Genomic DNA, 22,142 nt, shown 5'->3' with positions numbered 1-22,142 from the left:
AAGCTGATGAGCAGGGGAGCTTGTCCGACGTTACTTGTGATCCACATGTCACAAGGTTGATGAGCCAGGAAGAGCGAGCCTCCCCTTTTCAAACCACACACAAGCAATTTCATGGTGGCGGGATCAGTCACTGGTAATGAAAAACCTCCTGTTGTCAAGGGTACTGTGCATAATTTACACAAGGTCACGAGTGGTGAGGGGCCGGACTAGTTACTGGAGGTCAAATGATAGTGGATTTTTGAAGGCTGATGCGATAACAATAGTTTGGAGGAAAAAAGCCGATAGACGATTAATCAGCGGAAATACGTCGGTTTCCAAATTTAGAGCTGAATGTCAACTGAACGTAATGAATCAAATCATATGTGCATTTTCTTGGTTTAATCTCGATGGGTACAATTTACATTATTTTCAGCTCTTAATTACCTGCGCTTTCAGTAATTGAGAAGTTTGATAATGCCAAAGCCAGATTCTGTCAAAATAGATACCTTCTACTTCTGCAGATTAATCATCTAAACCAGTGGTTCTTAACCTTGTTGGCGGTACTGAACCCCACCAGTTTCATATGTGCATTCACCGAACCCTTCTTTATTAAAAAATAAAATATGATTTTTTTCAAATTCAAGACACAGGTATATGTTTTACTGGTGCACAAAATGAACCGTGCATTAACATCACTGTGTTCAAAGAACAAAACCAATACAGTGCATGAACTTACAACAAATTACATACCTTTTCACAAAGACATGACCTTTTTTAATACTACCACACTGAAATGGTTTTAATTTTTAACCTTATGTATTCCAGTAATGAACTTATTGTATTTATGCTATTTATCATTTTTAACATTTTAACACACACCCATCACCTAATTTCCATCAGGCTACAATAATAATGAATATTTACTGCAAATCAGTGTGACTGACGGCTTTAGCGTAATACGATTTCTCCATCCGCAACAGTGCGTCGGTCGTCACATGATTGTAACTGACCAGTGCGGTGACTGAAAAATGTAAACAAATGCTACACATGGCTGCCTCCGTGGTTAACAGGAAGTAGCAAAAGTCATAACAACAATGTGGAAAATACTCAAATAATTCATCGTCAGACGAGTGGAAGAGATTATAAACACTTCCGGATGTGTTGTAGTGCTATAAGCAACAACAAGACACCACGTATATTGGATGTCAATCAGAGAAAGAGTCTCCGAAGCCGTTTGTTTACATACACAGACCTAGCCCGACACACACACCCGACTAATGAGTCGAGTGTGTGTCTTGACCTCCGCCGAACCCCTGAGACTGACTCACCGAACCCCTAGGGTTCGATCGAACCCAGGTTAAGAACCACTGATCTAAACTAACTAATTGGCTTCATCTCTATTACTTACAGCATTGTGTAATATAATTACAAATAAAGTGAATTGTAATTACAGTTTTGAGAGACATATGCACTACATTTTCTGACACTGATGAACACTTAAGTGACTGTCTGAATGACTTTATGCAGATGATTTTTAATGGAACCTGCCAACTCTGATGTGATTAATGCTTGACAGGTGTCTGGATCAGCACTTATGGTGTTGTAATGTTCTAAAAATGTTGTTCAAAAATACATGTTCCTTTCACCATACATGTATTTTTCTTTTTATTACCCCACCACCACCACCACCACCAAAAGGGGAGGCAAGGGGTATTGTTTTTGGTTCTGTTTGTTTGTTTCATTGTTAACACTCGAGCAGCAAAACTATTGGTTGAATTCATATCCAATTTGATTTATAGATTACAAGTGCCCCAGAATAGATGTCATTACATTTTGGGAAAGTAGGTCAAAGTTTACATTTTTTATGAATTTTTAAAATCTTTTTTTCCCCTATTTACTTATAATCTGCAAAATTTCACATGTCTGTAGCAGCAAAACAATTGGTTGAATTCATACCAAACTGACTTTATATATTGGCAGTGACCCAGAATAGACCTCATTACATTTTGGAAACAGTAGGTCAAAGTTAAATTTTTTTAGGAATTTTTTAAAATCTTCCCATTTACTTATGATGGGAAAAATATATGCGAGAGGCAGGGTTTGTTGTGACTGGCACTGCTTGTTTTTACATATACTTCTTGGATTTATTTATTTTTTTGCCACTTATGGGTAAGAAACCAAATATGGTAACTTCATTGACCTTGATTTTCTACATGACAAAAAATTTTTTTGAAAATTTTCACAAAAATTACAATGTTTTGTTATGTCCTCCAATAATACACTATGGCTGAAAATTTTAATGTATACTGAACAAAAATATAAATGCACGACTTTTGTTTTTGCTCCCAATTTTCATGAGCTGAACTGAAAGATCTAAAACTTTTTCTGTATACACACAAGGTTTATTTCTCTCAAATATTGTTCACAAATCTGTCTAAATTTGTGTTAGTGAACACTTCTTCTTGGCTGAGATAATCCATCCACCTCACAGGTGTGGCATATCAAGATGCTGATTAGACAGCATGATTTTTGCACAGGTGTGACTTAGGCTGGCCACAATAAAAGGCCACTCCAAAATGTGCAGTTTTATCACACAGCACAATACCACAGATGTCACAAGTTTTGAGGGAATATGCAATTGGCATGCTGACTTCAGGAATCTCCACCAGAGCTTTTGCCTGTGAATTGAATGTTCATTTCTCTACCATAAGCCATCTCCAAAGGTGTTTCAGAGAATTCATGAAGAAGACTGTGCGAGGAAAATGGTGGTCACACCAAATACTGACTGGTTTTCTGACCCCCCTGGACCACCCAATACAGTAAAACTGCACATTTTAGAGTGGCCTTTTATTGTGGCCAGCCTAAATCACACCTGTGCAATAATCCTGCTGTCTAATCAGCATCTGGATCTGCCACACCTGTGAGGTGGATGGATTATCTCAGCAAAGGACAAAGGAGAAGTGTTCACTAACACAGATTTAGACAAATTTATGAACAGTACTTGAGAGAAATAGGCCTTTTGTGTACATAGAAAAAGTTTTAGATCTTTCAGTTCAGCTCATGAAAAATGGGAGCAAAAACAAAAATGGTGCGTTTATATTTTTGTTCAGTGTAGAATATTTCTACGAGTGCCCTATGAAGAGTTAACTTAAATGCAACATCTGAAATCATGACAGACATGCACTGACATGTCTGAGCCTCTCCTCAACATCAGAACCAGGAACTAATGTCAGTAAATTCAGATATAAAACAGACGTTGAATTTTCCAAAGCAAATGTACAACACACGATGCACTGACGTGGGAGTTAATTCCCATAACTGGACGTCACCAGGTTAATACTAGCCCTGTGCGACTACATGCAACCAGTAAAAGTAGTCTTTAAGCCAAATATGAGTAAACTTTATGTGCTGATGGCATATAATAAGCATCATTACACTGGAGCCTATGTTTATTATCTATAATGTACTGTACAAATTCTACCAGCTTGCCTGTTATACCATCAACTGAATGTAATGAATCAAATCATATGCGCATTTTCTTGGTTTAATCTCGATCAGCACAATTTACATGATTTTCAGCTCTTAATTACCTGCGCTTTTAGTAATTGAGAAGTTTGATAATGCCAAAGCCAGATTCTGCCTAAATAGATACCTTCTATTTTTGCAGATTAATCATCCAAACTAACTAATTGGCTTCATCTCTATTACTTATAGCATTGTGTAATATAATTACAAATAAAGTGAATTGTAATTACAGTTTTGAGAGACATATGCACTACATTTTCTGACACTGATGAACACTTAAGTGACTGTCTGAATGACTTTATGCAGATGATTTTTAATGGAACCTGCCAACTCTGATGTGATTAATGCTGGTATGGTAATAACAACTAAAGCCCTGCTCACACGGGACTAGTTTTACCTGTGGGTCTCAGGTAATTGGTAATAATCTCAAAGGTCGTATGCGATCTTAATCTAGATTGATTCTGTAAGGTCTGTAATTTATATATTAAAAAACTCCATGGTAAATTACCCACGTTATTCCAGCGAACACAGAGGTCCTGTGATAACATCATTCCTGCTCAGAACAACATCTCTGCAACATGTTTTGTTTGCTCGGGGCATTTATTCATCCTATTTCCTGGTTGAGGACTAGAGGCTGGCTGGTGATGATAACACAGAAGTTTAAAAATCATGTTGTGGTGTATTACACACATTCACTGACTTAACCCTTTGTCTTGGCAAATGACTATTTTTGGTCATTTCCGCATACAAGACAGTGACAGTAACAGTTATAGTGAGGACAGTGTGTCAACAATCTCAGGTCCAATGTGGTCTACAGGGTCTGTAAGGTCCACCTCTGTATGAACAGTGAGTGGACCTGCTTTGTTAGGTACCATGAAGTAATGGTACTAATGTAAGGAATGATGTTCAAAGGGATCATGTGGATGTGGACAGGTGTCTGGATAGGCACTTATGGTGTTGCAATGTTCTAAAAATGCATGTTCCTTTCACCTTACATGTATATTTCTTTATATTACCCCACTTTATTACTTGTCTGTTAGCAAGATAAGTCAAAAAGTTATGGACGGATTTTGATGAAATTTTCAGGAGATGTTGATACTGGCACAAGGAAAAAATGAGGAAATTTTGGTGGTGATCAGGGTGTGTGTGTGTGTGTGTGTGTGCGTGTGTGTGTGTGTACTGATCTGCCTTGGCGGAGGTCTGCGCTCTCTTTTTTAGATGACATTTAGTCTATATATGTTTTTCTAGTTGGCGGTTCAGTTTGTTTTGTTATTAACACTCTAGCAGCAAAATTGTTGGTTGAATTCATACTAAATTTGATTTATACATGACAAGTGACCTTGAATAGATGCCATTAAATTTTGGGAAAAGTGGGTCAAAGTTAATTTTTTTAAATGAATTTTTCAAATCTTTTTTTTTTTTTTTTCATTTATTTATAATGGGTGAAATTTCACATGTCTGTAGAAGCAAAACTTTTAGTTGAATTCAAACCAAACTGACTTTACATATTGCCAGTGACCCAGATTGGATCTCATTACATTTTGGGAACAGTAGGTCAAAGTTAAATTTTTTATGAATTTTTAAAATCTTCCCATTTACTTACAATGGGGCAAAATATGTGCAAGGGGTGGGGTTTGTTGTGCCTGGCACCACTTGTTTTTATATATACTTCTTGGATTTTTTTTTTTTTTTTTTTGCCACTTATGGGCAAGAAACCAAATATGGTAACTTCAATGACCTTGATTTTTTACATGACAATAACTGCAATGAACTGATGACATGTCCAGGGTGTACCCCGCCTTCGCCCATAAGTAGCTGGGATAGGCTCCAGCGACCCCCATGACCCTAGTGAGGATAAAGTGGGTTCAGAAAATGAATGAATAAAAAATGTTGAAAATTTTCATAAAAATTACCAAGTCTTGTTATGTCCTGTAATTAGAGTGTGATTGGTTGGGGGGATTGGGGGGGGGGGTTACATCCCTACTTCTGCTCAATGAATTTCATCCATGGGGGGGGGACAACCAACCAACTGAAATAACTGGCAGGTTATGACAGTTTTCTTACACCGATATCCTACATCACTGGCATTTACCGTACTTTCTGGACTATAAGCCGCTACTTTTTTCTCGTTTTGAACCCTGCGGCTTATACAGCGATGCAGCTCGAGTATGTTGTTGTACAGGCTAACGGCCTCCAGGGGGCGCTCTAGCAGGAAGCGCAAAAGTGAGACAGACAGGTGGAAGAGGTGATGAAGAGGAGAAGTTTTAATCTTAACTTTTAACAATCATTTTGCGTGTCATGCACAAACCCTCATCGTGGAAAACGCACGAAGAAATGCATATTTTGCAGCTTTTAAGTTAAAAGCAACCGATGTGTCTGTCTAAGAAGGAAATAGAGCTGCAGCACAGAAGTGCCATTGAGCAACAACGAAGGAAAGACATGGAAGGTGTGTGACGGAGTCTTTGAGGCTGTTCAACTCCAACACTGAAGAAGACGACAGCAGTGGTTTCAATGAGCAGAAGGAAGATGAAGATAGAGATCAATGACTTTTCTGGGTTTTTGAACTAGCCATGTTCCTGCCGTTTTACTGCCGTGTTACAGGCACTGTTTGGAAAAAAGCAGTTAAGGTATGGAAATAATTCATTCATTTTCTGAACCCGCTTTATCCTCAGTAGGGTCACGGGGGTCGCTTGGAGCCTATCCCAGCTACATAGGGGCGAAGACGGGGTACACCCTGGACATTTCGCCAGTTCATCGCAGGGCTGAACATATAGAGACAAACAATCACTCTCACATTCACACCTATGGGCAATTTAGATTAACCAATTAACCTGTTAGTGCATGTCTTTGGATGGTGGGAGGAAGCCGGAGTACCTGGAGAGAACCCACGCAGACACGGGGAGAACATGCAAACTCCACATAGAAAGGTCCCACCTCCCGTCGACTGGTGTTGGAATCGAACCCAGGACCTATATGGTCCTGGAAATAAATATTCAAATAATCTTTCTGTGTAAATATCTCATGTGACATCGTGGACACCTGCGGCTTATAGTCAGGTGCGGTTTATATCCCGGAAAGTACGGTACATTCACCTGAACCCAACGGCAGGCAGTCTCACAATTTGCGAACGTCCCCATGCACTGGGGCGCCGTAAAGGGGGGTAAACATGATAAATTCATGTGGCCCAGCATTTGTGTGTCCAGTGGATACAAGTTACAAGTTGTGAAAATTTCATGTAAGAGCGGCTTTATAATAGAGGAATAGAACCCAGGAATAGGACGTTGAAAGTATAAATAGTTTCACTTTCGTTTCACGCCAGCATTAGTTTTGTTAGTTATGGACCGCAGCCCCACATATACAACTGCTGCACCCTCCCCTCCCCCCTCTGACCAAAAAAAAAAAAAAAAAAAAAAAACATTCCCCCCCTCTCTGTTTTTTGGGCAAATGACACCCTGCCTCCAATAACACACTGTGGTTGAAATTTTGGAATTTCAGAGTATTTCTTTGAGAGCCCTATGAAGAGTTAACTCAAATGCAAGATCTGAAATCATAACGGACATGCATTGACATGTCTGAGCCTCTCCTTGACATCAGAACGAGGAACTAATGTCAGTAAATTCAGATATGCCCAAGCCTGCACCTAGAAGGGCCAAGAGGAGGATCATTACAGAGTCCACAGCCCAGGGTTTCCGTGCCCTGTTTAACCCTAGTCTTCTTAATGAGTGTCCCGATGTTGATGAGTTTATCCAGTGCTTTGCCACACACTGCAGCTCTACTCTTGACCAGGTGGCTCCCGTGAAAACTAATGTCACTCGTAAGTGGTCTTGTCCCTGGATAAATGAAAACATCTTAAACCTAAGGAGAACTTGTCGCAAAACTGAGCGTCTTTGGAAATCAACCCAGTTGGAAGTACACAGGTTACATCTTAAAGATCTCATAACCTCATTAAATAAAATGATTAAGGAGGCAAGATCCAGCTACTTCCACAAACTTATAGCCACAAACAAGAAAAACCCCAAAGTAATCTTTGACACAATCCAGTCCATTGTGTCCCCTGCTGTCCCTGCTGCCCCTGTGCTCTGTAAAGCTGACAGCAATGACTTCCTAAACTTCTTCACAGACAAGATCAGGGATATTAAACACAATATCCCACCACCCTCTGGCCGTATGACCCTATCTGATCCCCCTCTGCAAACCTGGTCCTCTTTCGACCCTGTGACACTGGAGGACATCTCAGCACTTTTATCCAAAACGAAACCCTCCTCCAACTCTGCAGACATCCTCCCCCATAAGCTCCTTGTCGGTGTCTTTGACACTATTGGACCATGGGTCACAAAGTTTTTTAACCTGTCGCTCTCAACTGGTTTGTTTCCCAGCTCCTTCAAACAGGCCATCATAGAACCTAAACTAAAGAAAACCACACTGGACCCCACAGACTTCAAAAGCTACAGGCCCATTTCAAAGCTCCCCCTATTGGCCAAAATCCTTGAGAAAGCAGTGTCTAAACAACTTACAGCTTTTCTCGAGACACACCAGATCTATGACACTTTTCAGTCTGGGTTTAGACAACGCCACTCAACAGAAACCGCACTATTAAAAGTGTCTAGTGACATCCTGATGGCGGCTGACTCCGGGAAATCCACGGTCTTGGTCCTGCTAGATCTCTCCTCGGCCTTTGACACAGTGGACCATACCATAATGATTGAGAGACTGAGGGACCTGGTAGGGATGTCAGGTCATGTGCTAGACTGGTTCTCCTCTTACCTGACCGGCAGAAGCTTCACTGTGTCAATAAACAACTTCCAATCTGACTCAGCGGATCTACTGTGTGGTGTGCCCCAAGGCTCTGTCCTGGGACCAGTCCTATTCTTACTCTAAGTCCTCCCACTTGGCCACATTATCCAACAGTATAGTGATGTCTCCTATCATCTATTCGCAGATGACATCCAGATATACTGCTCCTTTAACTCCTCTGAGCCCCACAAACTGAGTTCCTTAATCAACTGCTTGTCAGAGCTGAAGCAGTGGCTAAATGATAACAGCCTCCAGCTGAACTCCAGCAAAACTGAGACCCTCATCATTGCCCCGGATAGTGCAATCCCAGGGATCAAACATCACCTTGGAGACCTGAGTTCCTCGGTAAAGACAAAACTGAGGAATCTGGGTGTCATCTTTGACCAGGACATGTCTTTAGAATTCTACTCCAAACACCTAGTCAAAAACTGTTTCTTCCACCTACGCAACATCTCCAAACTCAGATCTATGGTGTCCACAAATGAGCTCGAGATGATCGTTCACGCTTTCGTATCTTCTCGCTTAGACTACTGCAACAGCCTGTTTACATGCTTAAACAAGAAGGAGCTGGCCCGTCTACAGTTTGTCCAGAACTCTGCTGCCAGGCTCCTGACCCGCACAAACAGGAGAACCCACATCACTCCCATCCTTAAATCTCTCCACTGGCTCCCTGTTCTATATCGTCTTCATTTCAAAATTCTTGTGCTAACTTTCCGGGCCCTACATGGCCAGGCCCCTGCATACATTGCTTCCCTGATCCAGCCCTACAGCTCAACTCGTAGCTTGAGGTCTTCAGGACAGCACCTGCTGATGGTTCCACACACCTGTTTTAGCACACGCGGTGACAGGTCTTTTAAAGCTGTGGCACCACGTCTATGGAATGACCTGCCTCTACACCTACGGTCCATGGACTCTGTAGAGAGCTTTAAGAAACACCTCAAAACCCTCCTGTTCAAAAAGGCTTTTTAGTCTCCCACCTGACCCAGGACCACCACAGACTGATTACACTCTATGTATTCATCATAACGTACTCCATGTGTCATCCCCCCCCCCCAGTCTCTCTATATCTCTATCGCTCTCTCTTTTCTCCTCCTTTACTCTCTCTCTCTCTCTTTAACCCCAACTGGTCAAGGCAGACAGCCATCCTTCAGGAGTCTGGGTCTGCTCGAGGTTTCTGCCCGTTAAAGGGAAGTTTTTCCTCGCCACTGTCACCAATCACAAGTGTTTCCTCCTGAAGGATTCTGTTGGGTCTCTGTAAACTTAATTTGATTCTGATTTGAATTGATAAAGCACTTTGTGACTCTGTCCGTGAAAAGTGCTCTATAAATAAAATTTACTTTACTTTACTTTACTTTATATAAAGCAGACGTTGGATTTTCCAATGCAAATGTACAACACACGATGCACTGATGTGGGGGTTAATTCCCATAACTGGACGTCAGCAGGTTAATACTCGCCCTGTGCAGCTACATGCAACCAGTAAAATTAGTCTTTAAGCCAAATATGAGTAAACTTTGTGTGCTGATGACATATATTAACCCTTTCATGCATGAATTGTGAGAACCTTAGTCAAGATTTTTGTCTTCAGTGTTTTTATTCCTCCTGAGGCATGAAAAAACCAATGCGATCGAGTTTTTTTTTTTTCTATAGAGTTACAAAAATATCCATGCGTTTAATTTTTGAAGTAAAGAAACGTATTTAAAACCCAATATCAGAAAATGATATGAAAATAATGAAATAAAAACATTTTTAATGCTGCTAATTTGATGTCTTCTCACATTTTAACATATTCTAATGCTAGTGATTACTCACTTCATGGAGATAATATGCAAAAAAAGACCTTCTTGTCTCACAAATAATAATTGATTTACACTTAAACATGTTAATGTAGATCAGGTTTATCAAGAACAGCAAAGTTACAGTAATGGTATGAATGTCAGTGTATGGAATGATGCGTAAGTGTTCACTGTGTTGGCTGATATGGAACTAAAACATCAAAATCCATGAATATACAAGAGAACAGCTGTAGAATAACTGTCCACTGTGGTGACCTATGCATGAAAGGGTTAAGTATCATTACGCTGGAGCCTAAATTTATTATCTATAATGTACCATACAAATTCTGCCATATTGCCTATGTTATACCTGATTTTTTTTTTCAGCTCTACTCACATCGTGGAATAGCCAACAGCTGACCTACATCTTGACCTTTCTCTAACATGCTGTATGGGCTGACATAAAACTTCTCTGACATTATTATGCAGTGCTGGTTTGATTTTTTTTTTTTGGCACTGTCAGTTAAAAATATTCTAGGTTCAAGGTTCAAGGTTACTTTATTTGTACCCGTGGGTAGATTTATTTTGCAGATGAGGTGATTGCTTTTGGCATTACAGCAAGACATACATTGAACGTGTTAGGCAGGCACTTGATCGAGCTTCCAGACAGGACAAAAAGTGCTTAGTGTTCTACCATTCATCAGTATAGCAGCATGGATAAGTAAAAGAATAAAATAAATAAATAAGATCAAATAAATAAAAACAAGATGCAATAAAACATAATAAAAACCCAGAGAAGATTAACCCTTTCATGCATGAATTGTGAGAACCTTAACTGAGGGTTTTTTTTTTTTTTTTCCTGAGTGTTTTTATTCCTCTTTAGAAATGAAAAAATAATTATAATAATAATGCGACTGAAATAGTTTTTTATGAACCTATTTTTCATGGAGTTGAAAAAATGTCTACTCAGCTAGACACCATGTGTTTAATTTGTGAAGCAAAGACATATGTTTTTACCGAGACACTGTGTGAAAACTATGAAATAATCTTTTAAATGTTCTTAATCCGATGTTTTATCACATTTTAACACACTCACTTTATGGGGACTATATGCAAAAAAAAAAAAAATGTTAATGACAGTCTAACAACAATGACAAGCACCTGATTTACACTCAAACATGTTACTGCAGATCAGTTTTATTAAGAACAGCAAAGTTACAGTAATAGCATGAATTGCAGTGTATGCAGTGTATGGGATGATGCTTAAGTGTCCACTGTGTTGGTTGATATGGAACTAAAACAATAAAATCCTTGAAAATATGATAAGAGAACAGCTGTAGAATAGCTGTCCACTGTAGTGACCACTATGCATGAATGGGTTAAAAACAGTCTGGGATAAGAACCGGGATAAGAAATTAACCTTTAAAAATTTGAAGTCACAATAATAATAAATAGAGCAAAGAAACAGAATAAGAATAAATCACTAAAATACGTTAATAAAGTGCAATGTCACTATTTCTTCTTGAGCTCAGTGATGGCGAATATGGATGGAATAAAGCTGTTTTTATAAAGCTGTATCCTGCACCTTGGGACTAAAAACCTCCATCCAGAGGGAAGGAGCTGAAATTCACCTCGTAAGGGATGGGAGTCATTATTAGGAATTGATGAAGCCATCCTCGGTACCTGTTTAGCGTACGGGGAGGCGGGACAAGACTGGGACACACCAATCAGGCGACTGGACCATCTGACTATTTGATTCAATGAGTTTCTCTCTGCAGTATTCAGTTACTCACTCAATCCAGAAAACCATCTGATATACAACATATTGCTACTTGCGCGTGATTTCTTCTTTCCCTTTCACAACCATTTTACAGCTTTGTTTTCTTAAATCTGAGTCATGATCACAATAGGGATTTCAATGCAACAGGTTTGAAGTGGATCTTGATTTGGCAGAAGTTTGTGTTTAGATTTTGTGTTAGCAGATTAGATGTCATTTGTCACTAAAAACTCTTTGCATGTGCAGACTTTCATTTCCCTGGCAGTTGTCCCTCCAGTCTTGCACTTCACTGCACCGGACTGCTCAGTTCGTGTCCGGCTGCTCTGTTCTGCTCTCACAGAGTGACCCGACCTGAACTTCAGACACACAGAGAGTAGAGCTTAAACAGGAGACCAAAAACCCCAAAAAGACTCGCTTTCAGTGCCTGGCGCAGATGGCTGAAAAGTCTGCTTGGTAGGCAACCTGGGACATTTTTGACCATCATGGAGACAATATGTTCTTACCAATATGAACTCACAGAAACTATTTCCCTGGCTACAGGCATGGATGTTCATTATGTGGAAACCTATGACCTGCCTTAACCCAAAAAGAGTCAAACAACAACCGACAGCCAAAAGTATCTACTGATCTAAAATGTTTAATAACTGTTGATCCACTAACCCAATGTTTTTCAACCTTGGGGTCGGGACCCTACATGGAATTCAAATGGGGTTGCCTGAAATTTCTAGTAATTGATAAAAAAAAACAAAAAAAACTTACTAATAAAAAAATATCTGGTGAGTTGAGAGAGACAATCCCAATACATAATGAAATGACAAACTGTTAAGCTGAAACTGCAGCACTGTGGTTCTGTTTATCTGTCAAATGTTCATTGTGGTCGGTTTCAGATGCTGCAGCTCTTTCATAATTCATAGTTTGAGTTCTTGTTTGTTCAGTATTAATTGTCAGCCTTGTAAATACAAGCTGGACTGACTGTACATATCCTGACCAAGGAAAATAAAATTCTCACTTTGTGCAGTAATCTACACCAGGCTTTTTTGCCTCTGTCCATAATAATATACATTATATCGACTAAATGTCATCAAACATTAATGTTTAATTGCAACATAGTATAGCAAACTATTACGTGATCAAAAACAAATAAATTTTAGCAAAAAAAAAGTCTCCGTTTTGAATGTCTAGGGTCGCCAGAAATTTGTGATGTGAAAATGGGGTCACGAACCAAAAAAGGTTGGGAACCACTGCACTCATCCTATCAATACATGGAAATAACTAGTGTAAAATACAGTTTATCATCTTTTCAGGGTCATCAGATATGACCCTTTTGGATGTTCAGAGGCTCTGTAGTTACCGTGAAAACACCATCATCTTCTACAACATTGATTCCCCAGTAAAACCCATGGAGTTAATAAATGACAGCAGATGCACACACTTGTTTTAATGTTCAGTTATAGATATCTTTGCTGAAAAAGTCACTTTTTCTTCAGTGTTCTCTGTTTTTGATTTAATAACCTCTGAATTTACTCTTAGGTTTTATACGATCATCAATAGCGCTTTTCAAGGTATCCAAAGCATTACATTATTGATCCATTATTCATTCGCTCTCACATTCATACTTTGGTGGTGATAAACTATGTTTGGCTGCCGACCACCAGTGTGAGTGACAAGGTTATTATCGTTAACAAAAACTAATGAAATAACAAAAACTAGAATTGAAAAAAACATTTTCGTTAACTGAAATAAATAAAAACTATAATTAAAAGAAAAAAACGATAACTAACTGAAACTGACTTGTGTGCTTACAAAACTAACTAAACTTATAAAAATTATGGATAAAATTCCCTTCGTTTTTTTCTTTGTCAGCATTGGATTGATATGAAATCGATTTATTTTGCTCTAGCAATTTTAACTACCGGCACCGTACGACACTTTATGGTCCGTCACTTGTCGTCACTTGTGGTTTAGAGTCGTCTTCTAGTCCCCATGCTACCTGGAAACATGGAGACTAATGCTGGGAGAAAGCAGCAGAGTCCTGTCTGGGATTTATTTGAATAAAAGATATGAAAAAACTAACACTAAACTAAAACTAAGCATTTAGAAAAAAAATAAAACTAATAAAAACTAGCAAACCTGCTCTAAAAACTAATAAAAACTAACTGAATTAGAGGAAAAAAAGTCAAAACTAATTAAAACTAAACTATAATGAAAAATCCAAAACTATTATAACCTTGGTGAGTGACACTGGAATCAAGGTGGGTGAAGTGTCTTGCCCAACAGTACATGACCAGGACAGAGCGGGATTCAAACCATCAACCCTTCAGTTATTGGGCGACCATTCTGCCTCCTGAGCCACAGCCGCCCATGGCTCATAGACAATACATAATTTTCACTGAAAAAATGCAAAATGCAGAGGATACTATTATAAATGAATTATAAATGGTGATAAATCACTTAAGAAAGGTTAAATGTACCGAAAAATTCATTTGGGAACTGACACAAAAGTAGCACTGGGTCTTTAGGGGTTAATGGGAAGAATGTGGGGGATTAATAAGGTCATGTATGTCAGCAGAAGTGATAAAAGAGCGAAGAAAAGGGTATTTAAACCAAAATTATGTGTTTAATGCTTTAAATGGCTCCAATAAAATATTTTCCAAGTTGTAAAAAAAAAAACGTTATACATGAACCATTAAGATAATGAACATTCAGGCGAGTCATTTGGGACTATTAGTGAGACCATTATGATTAGCTAAGAATCCCATTAGCTCAATACCTTGAACACTGCTCACTTCTTGTATGCTTATAAGCTGCAGGTAATCATTAGCTTTTTCCAAAAAAAAGCAGCCCGAGTGACCTATACAAGAGGATGCGTGACCTTGTTTTCCTCTTTTCAGAGAAAAAAATAGGCTGTACTTCAAGCACAACTAAACAGAGTAAATCCCATGCCTCGATCCGATTACTTTCAGCTCCTCTTTGAGTTCACTGCTGCTGAGAGATCAACAGTCTGTGCCACAGTAGCCATGCTGCACTTGTGCTGACTGGGTTTTAGAGGAGGAGAGGAGCAGAAGGGATGGTGGGTATGGGGGGTTGCAACTATTAGAGTGTTCACTTCTCTCTCAGGGACAGTATACTGAAACCTTCCAACTTTTGAGAAGCTAATCCACGCATCTGTGCAAAGCCAAGTCAGTCCTGCTTCCACTGCAAAAGGGGTTTCCACTGGGAGCTGAGGAGTTCATATCCCTCTATATCAAGTGTCTCTTTTTGTTATATGCTTATCCTGAGTTTACTTTTCATTTTTCCCTTTTCTCCCTACTGCCGACCTACCTATAAAAGCGTAAATCCCACCTGGCTTCAGCTCGCAGATGAAGGACAACTCGTGGGCAACTTGGCAGCTCTTGAAACCTGATCTTCGAGTTCTTAAATGATCAACACAAGGTAGGACAGGAAGTAAAAGTATGTACTTATGTGTGTGTGTGAGTGTGTACTTCTGTGTGTGTCTAGCGTCAACTGCTGTCACTGTGTCATGAGCATGAGGGGTGGGGAGCGGAGATGACACCTTATCACAGGGATCAGAGACTGTTGGAAACACCATCCTCTACAGGCCCAGATCGCACTTCATGTTCCAACAAGCACCACAGCACAAGCGCACACACACACAAATTTCAACAAAAAACACACTTCAGCAGAAACACACTTGTGTGCATCCAGAGGAAACTGCTTTCAGCTTTAAGGCGCTTTCTCTCTGGTTGAGGATTTGACTTTATCTTTTAATTCTCCATCATATAGGAAGTGTGAGATGCGCCTGAATGGGAATGAGAGAATGGAGCAGAGAAGGTCCATTCACGCGACCAGAGGTTACCCCTCAAACATTTAGAGAAATCCTCTCCCATTTCACAGCAGCCTGGATTTGCAGTAAGAAAGAATGAGCTTAAAGAGAGCTGGAAGATTATCATGTTATTGCCATAATCATTGCGCAATGTGAGAGAAATCCTCCTTTCCAATCCCTCCATGACACAAATACACTGCAACGGTCTGACTTTCCGAGACCTCTGAATGCAGGGCAAGTACTTACGCTCCATTGTAGTATAAATGGAAAATACTTGGCCATTCAGCTGTTTGCCAAGCTGAAATATCCCTTATTGTGTAAACTTCTTACTGAAAAGCACCAGACACTGCTTGTCGACTTGTAAAATACAAGCACCCTGCTGGCATGTTTACCATCCAGGTGCTGTCAAACAAACACAAAATTTAGATTTGAAGAAGAGGAGAAATGAAGTAGAGAAATTTAAACAGCTCTAAAAGTCAAAGTTCTGGTTTTGGATGCTACCGATGAAGTAGAGCTTGCTGGTTGTGTCTGTAAGAGGAGAGAGGACGAGGAGGACAAGGCTGGTTTATCCCATGAATAAAACATGATCTGAGAGTAAGGAACACAAGTGGGACCTCCTGATGTGTGACTGTGCAGTCAGGCAGTGGGATCAGCAAGTTGGCTGGTTTACATAAGGTCACCATCAGGTGTTACAGCTGCTTGCATGATCTCGCGCTGTAGTGTAGGTGAGCACTGAACACTGTAAGGTACTTTATAATGAGAGTGGCTAAGATGTGTTGACACAGAAAAGTCACATGCAATGGGATGCACATCCTGCAGTGACAAAGTAAACAACTGACACAAGACGTGCACATACGCACACAGAAAAAATAAGTATAGCATGACCCTACATATATGTACCGTATTTAAAGAGAAACATACAGACTCCAAGTGTTTACATGCAATAAGTGTGTATTAGGGTGGTCCAAAAATTTTTCTTAAGATTCTCTGGATTAGAACCCTGCATTTGGTTCCTTATCTGGCCAGATTACTTCGGTCCAAATTTTATGCAAATTAATTAATATTTAGAGGTTTCACAAGACACATGAAGATTGCTGTATATACTATAACAAAACTAGCCAAATGAATAAGGCATATTAGAATAATTTGTAATTTTATTCTCAAAATTAAACTGCAACTCACATAAAAATGTTACTTAGAAAGTCCAGCAACCACAGTTGCTTTATTGAAATTACAAAAAAATGTTCCTGTGTTCTTTGACAACTTGGAGCAAGTACTGTTTGTGATCTTCATTTTTTGTTCGGCTACAGTTGAAGTCTTGAATAAGCTCCACCCCTCTTTCAGCAACATCATTGACAACTTTTCTGGAATGCACAATTTTATCAGCCTTATCAGCCATCATGTTGTGAACCATCAGCTGCTTCTGCTCTTGTGTCACACTGGAGTCAAAGAATGCCAGGCCAACCAATTCTTCACTCAAGTACCAAAGATGTGGGCGGCCTTATAATAATAATAATAATAATAATAATAATAATTATGGATTGGATTTATGTAGCGCTTTTCTAGACACCCAAAGCGCTTTACATTATTGACCCATTATTCATTCGCTCTCACATTCACACTCTGGTGGTGGTAAACTACATCTGTAGCCACAGCTGCCCTGGGACAGGCTGACAGAAGCGTGGCTGCCAATTTGCACCTACGGCCCCTCTGACCACCACCAAACATTCATACACCAGTGTGGGTGGCACTGGAGGCAGGGAGGGTAAAGTGTCTTGCCCAAGGACACAACGGACTGACTAGGACAGAGTGGGATTCGAACCGCCAACCCTTCAGTTATTGGATGACCCACTCTACCACCTGGGCCACAGCCGCCCCCTTACTTCATACATATATTGCTAGATGAAGCACTCAAACCTTGGTTTTGATAGCACTGCTGCTTCTTTTAGCAGGTCAGCTCGTCTATACTGAAAATGCAAAATTAGTCAGTTTCCAGGAAACTTCCAGCAACTTGTGCAACCTCTAAAACATCTCCTTTTTCTTCCATTTTTTTTTTCCTAAATCATCTTTTGAATGCCAAAACCTAATGCAGGGTGCTAATTGAGGTTATCTGAAACTTTATTTTTTACCATGATTGTTGGACCACCCTAGTGTGTATATGTGCAATGTGTAGGGGACGTTTTACACAATCTTCAATGTAACAAATACTGAGACTACAACTCCTGCTTCACTCAGAACACATGCACCTGCCTACAGGATATTACATACACCGCAAGAACAGAGAAATTTGTTCTCGCTCCCAGGGCTGCGAGAACAAAATGACTTGACAAAAAGACTTTTGGTGTTTTCTTTCCCCTGATGTTGACGACTGCTGCTTTAAGTCTTACAACTGCAAATTTAAGACTACTCATTTTTAGGTCTTACATTTAAAAAATGTCATAATTATATATATTACAGCAGATAACAGGAACATCATCAGAGATCTCTCTCCAAAAGAGTGTAGTCCTAGGAACAGCTAAGATCCTGCACAGAACCCTGAGGCGTCCAGGCCTCTGGTAGAGGACCAGAGTCTGAAGAAGACACCGTCCAGGTGGGCAAGAAAAAGATTTTTGCTTTAATAAGTTGTTCTTAGGACTGTGCTCTTTTGGATCTCTGATGTTGTATCTGCTGGACCCATCCACTCAGCTTAGGGGTAAATAAATACATAAAAATAAAAATCCTATACTTACAGTATGTACATTTTGTCCATGCTTAGAATTTCTCTCATTTTCTGGTGAATAAAGATGTTTTTTTAATTTTTTAAATTTTTGCTTGAATCAGATTTCATTCCCTGGTGATTTCTAAAATATTTCCTTTTATACTTCAGTATGTAGGATATGATCACAGTTTAGCGTCTTGTTTTAAACACAGTGTGGAGAAAGAACGGTGGAGCTTGTCCTACGAGCTCTGAGTATCGTTGCTAATCTGGACTGTCACTTAGAGCAAGTCTTTAATCAAGTTTCACTGATCAATACATTTGGTCCTGCCTGTCACACTTCACTAAGGCCAACTGCGAGTCATAATGGCTGTGAATATTGAGCTCACACTCACTCTGTCATAGGGGGTTGTCACTGTAAACGCAGGCCGTTATATGCACTCATACAAATACTCTGCAGCGTGTTGATAATTACCATCATAAGTCCCACTCTCCAGCAGAAGTCCACTCTCCTCCAGGATCCTGAAGTCTCCGACACTGATGAAGTTATAGTCCACACCTGGTACCTCCCCCTCTCGAGGAAGCCGCGTGGTGCCTGAGAACACAATAAGAACACGAAAGGCACTTAATTATACAGGTCCAAACATGCTCTAGAAAAGAAAATGAATTGGCAGAATGGTGACGGTAAGACAGGAGAGGAACAAATTGTGCTGTTATTGCGTCATATAATGGCTTTTAAAAGGACTGTTGAAAAAACCCTCAGCTCAGAGTGAGTTGGATTCATCAACTCTTATACTAACATTTATCCCAATATTTGAATGTATAAAATGCACCGAATTTTGTTTGTTTAATAGTTTTCTTATAATCCATCATTCTGTAAGCCCGCAGAATACTTCATAAAGGGTGAGTATCTCATTTTGAGAGGAAAATCTAAAAAGACCTTGGTGCCTTCCTGTGAAAGATGGATAATTGATGAAGGCCTGTGGAGCGCTGTGTGCTGTAATTCATTTAATGCGCTGAGCTACTGCAGCTTCTACTAACAAGTTATTATTCAGAGGATCTTGACATACGCCATGGCTATAACTAAAATGGAAATCAGATGAGTAAATTACAATTAAATATAGTGGAAGTCTGGGTTTTGTAGCCTCGTGGTGTGGTTTAGGTTCACTAAGACTCACCGAAGGCAGCGTCGATGCAAATGACACAAAGCCAATTTCAGTGCAGTCTTTGCTCCTGTGGTGAAACCACAGCCTATTTTCATACTGATGGGAGGTTGTTCCTTCCAGGATGAATATCCACAAGGAACAAATGGACACCAAAAGATTACATTAGCATGAGGATTATGTAAACCATATTCCATGAATAAGTAAGCAGGACTGTGCCTCTATTGCACTCAAGGCTAATTAGATGGCGTGTCACCAAACTTGTAAACTCCCCACCGATAACCACAGCTGAACAGGGGGCAGGACGACAATTATGTGTTTCATGGAAGGTGGAACAAAGTTACAATATGAACCTGTGCATCATTAGATTTTGTAGAAATCTGTCACCTAAATTTACTGTCACCAATGATTACACTGGTCAACAAGAAATTTATTGTTTAAGTTTTTTGAGCTGATTTAGGCTAATTTTGGTGTGCTGAATCCAAAAATCACATTAATTTTGCTCAGTCAGGTCAACTTTCTGCACTATGCTACATATTGGCTTTTGAACATTTTTGCTTACATTTATGGGCATTTTCACATCATATCATACAAAATTCTTTCATATTTCTTGCAATAAATGAGGTCTGAAGATTTTACTTTTGCCAATTTATGATTAATGTTTTTTTTAATATTACAGGTGAATGAAATGGCTTCGACTAGAAGATCTTGCAAAAATAAGCCTAATGTATTCTGCTACATCTGCGGTAAATACACCATTGTACCTAACAGGAATCCTGTTAGAAAATGATTTTTTTTCTCTTAAAATTTTTGGATGAGAACTATATAAAAAAAATCAACTGATAAAGTCACAAAAATGTAATCAATTTTGTGAGAAGATCAATTTTTTCAAAATCAAATTAGCAAAAAAACCTAACCTGATTGAGAAAAACAGATGTCATTTTTGGATTTAGCGGTGCAAAATGGTCCTAATTCAGTTGAAAAAACCCAGACAACTTGCAAAAAACATTTTTTTTGTAACCCAGTGTTATTCATTCACTTTAGCCACTGAATTGTTTGCAGGGTCATTGGGGAGGACAGTGGGATGTGAGAATCTATCTCAGCGCACACTGGGAGAAAAACTTGAAACAATCTAGACAGGCCACCATGCCATCATAAATAGGCATTTGCATTCAGAAAAACAACACAATTTCAAATTTCAAATCAACCTGACCCGAGTGTCGGAAAAAATCAGAGCGCGAGCCTGCAGCCGCACAGTGTTGAGATGCAAACAGAGAAGATACAAACTCCACGCAGAAAAGATTATCAGCCAAAGCCAGTAATGTCTTGCTGTGAGATGAGTCAGAAGCAGACTCTGTATCAGGTTCAGAGTAAAATGTCTGAGCCTCTCTGTCACGCAATGCAGCAATTTAACCCTCCATGTACCTGAGTAATACTACATCAGAAAATAAAAAGAGGCAGTGTTTTGCATTAATTAGCCTATAGGCACATGTGACTATAGGCAGATATGCTCATTAAGCTGTCCTGAATCAACACTTTAAATTAGTAAATTGTCGTATACATGTGAAAAAAAAAAAATCCAATTAATTTATGCAACTGCATCTCTTTAGTAATTGTCTTGACACTTCGATATTGGGCCAATTAGTAATGAAGCTGCTCTGTAAATTGTGGTGGCCCAATGGCCTATTAAGTAACTTTATCTTGGTATTCCCTTTTGTTTTTCCGCTCTTATATTTTCTCACTAATTGGACTGTGACAGCTCCTCAGCACCAGAGCTGAGGGGCAAAAACATAATTTGAGAAAAGGCAAAAACCATCAGAACAGCTTCCTTCTACACCGCCTTGATACAGCAGTTTGTGTTACCAAAAGAGTTGACATTGTATCGTGTGTGTGAATGCCAGCCGCTGCTGCTTCTCATTACCAACTTGTCTGCCTGCCGGCGTTGGCTTTGGTCGCTCAAAAATGAAAAATGTCCTCTGTAGCCCAATTACTTGAGCCACAGTTATGTACCTGCCAAGTGTCTCCCAGAGCCATCATCCAGGATGTCAGACCAATATATACCATAAGCTCCCTACTGTGGATGGGTCCCTCAGATTATAATGAGGCCTCCCAGTGCTTTGAAGGTACAGCGGAGTGAAAGCAGCAAATCCTTTTAAGTAGAACTTTGTAACATCTTGTCATATTTTCCTTTTCAATGCTAACAACGATACTTGGGATACACCTTCAAATAAACCTGGGGGATGGTCTTTCAACAACATGCCAAGATAATGTTGAAAAAGGCAGATTTGTTTGCAGCAGTTAATGAAATCAGACAAGGGAGGAGCGTGCAGAAGTGGAATCTGTATCAGTGAAAACATGCAAGAGGACACAGATGGAAACGTTTCTATAAGCACCAATCAAGCCGTTCGTATAATTAATCAGCACCCATAGGAGATCTCTGGTATCAGCAGAAGTTGAGGCTGGTAGTTGGTAGGTTTCAGGAATTATTGACTCTGAGGCAAAACAAACAAGAAAAGCACTCAGAGAGCGCAGACCTCTGCCAAGAGAGATCTGCCCCTCCCCCCCTTCATTTTGTTCATTGTTTACTTCATTTTCTTCATTATTTTCTTCA

At 39.6% G+C, this 22,142-nt stretch overlaps 1 protein-coding gene across 5 annotated transcripts in view; it reads right to left on the bottom strand.

Annotated features, from left to right (window-relative positions):
• The window catches only part of magi3b (membrane associated guanylate kinase, WW and PDZ domain containing 3b), a 425,096-nt gene that overhangs the window by 105,545 nt on the left and 297,409 nt on the right, over positions 1-22,142 (bottom strand). For all 5 annotated transcript variants that reach the window (XM_030133527.1, XM_030133522.1, XM_030133525.1 and 2 more), the window contains exon 3: positions 18,844-18,963. In XM_030133527.1, coding sequence (XP_029989387.1) covers positions 18,844-18,963 — 120 coding nt within the window. The remainder of the gene's footprint in view (positions 1-18,843; positions 18,964-22,142) is intronic.

Source organism: Sphaeramia orbicularis, chromosome 5 (genome assembly GCF_902148855.1).
Source record: "Sphaeramia orbicularis chromosome 5, fSphaOr1.1, whole genome shotgun sequence".
Taxonomy (NCBI): domain Eukaryota; kingdom Metazoa; phylum Chordata; class Actinopteri; order Kurtiformes; family Apogonidae; genus Sphaeramia; species Sphaeramia orbicularis.
The sequence above is the reverse complement of the archived record's forward strand: the minus strand, read 5'-3'. Positions and strand labels throughout refer to the sequence as shown.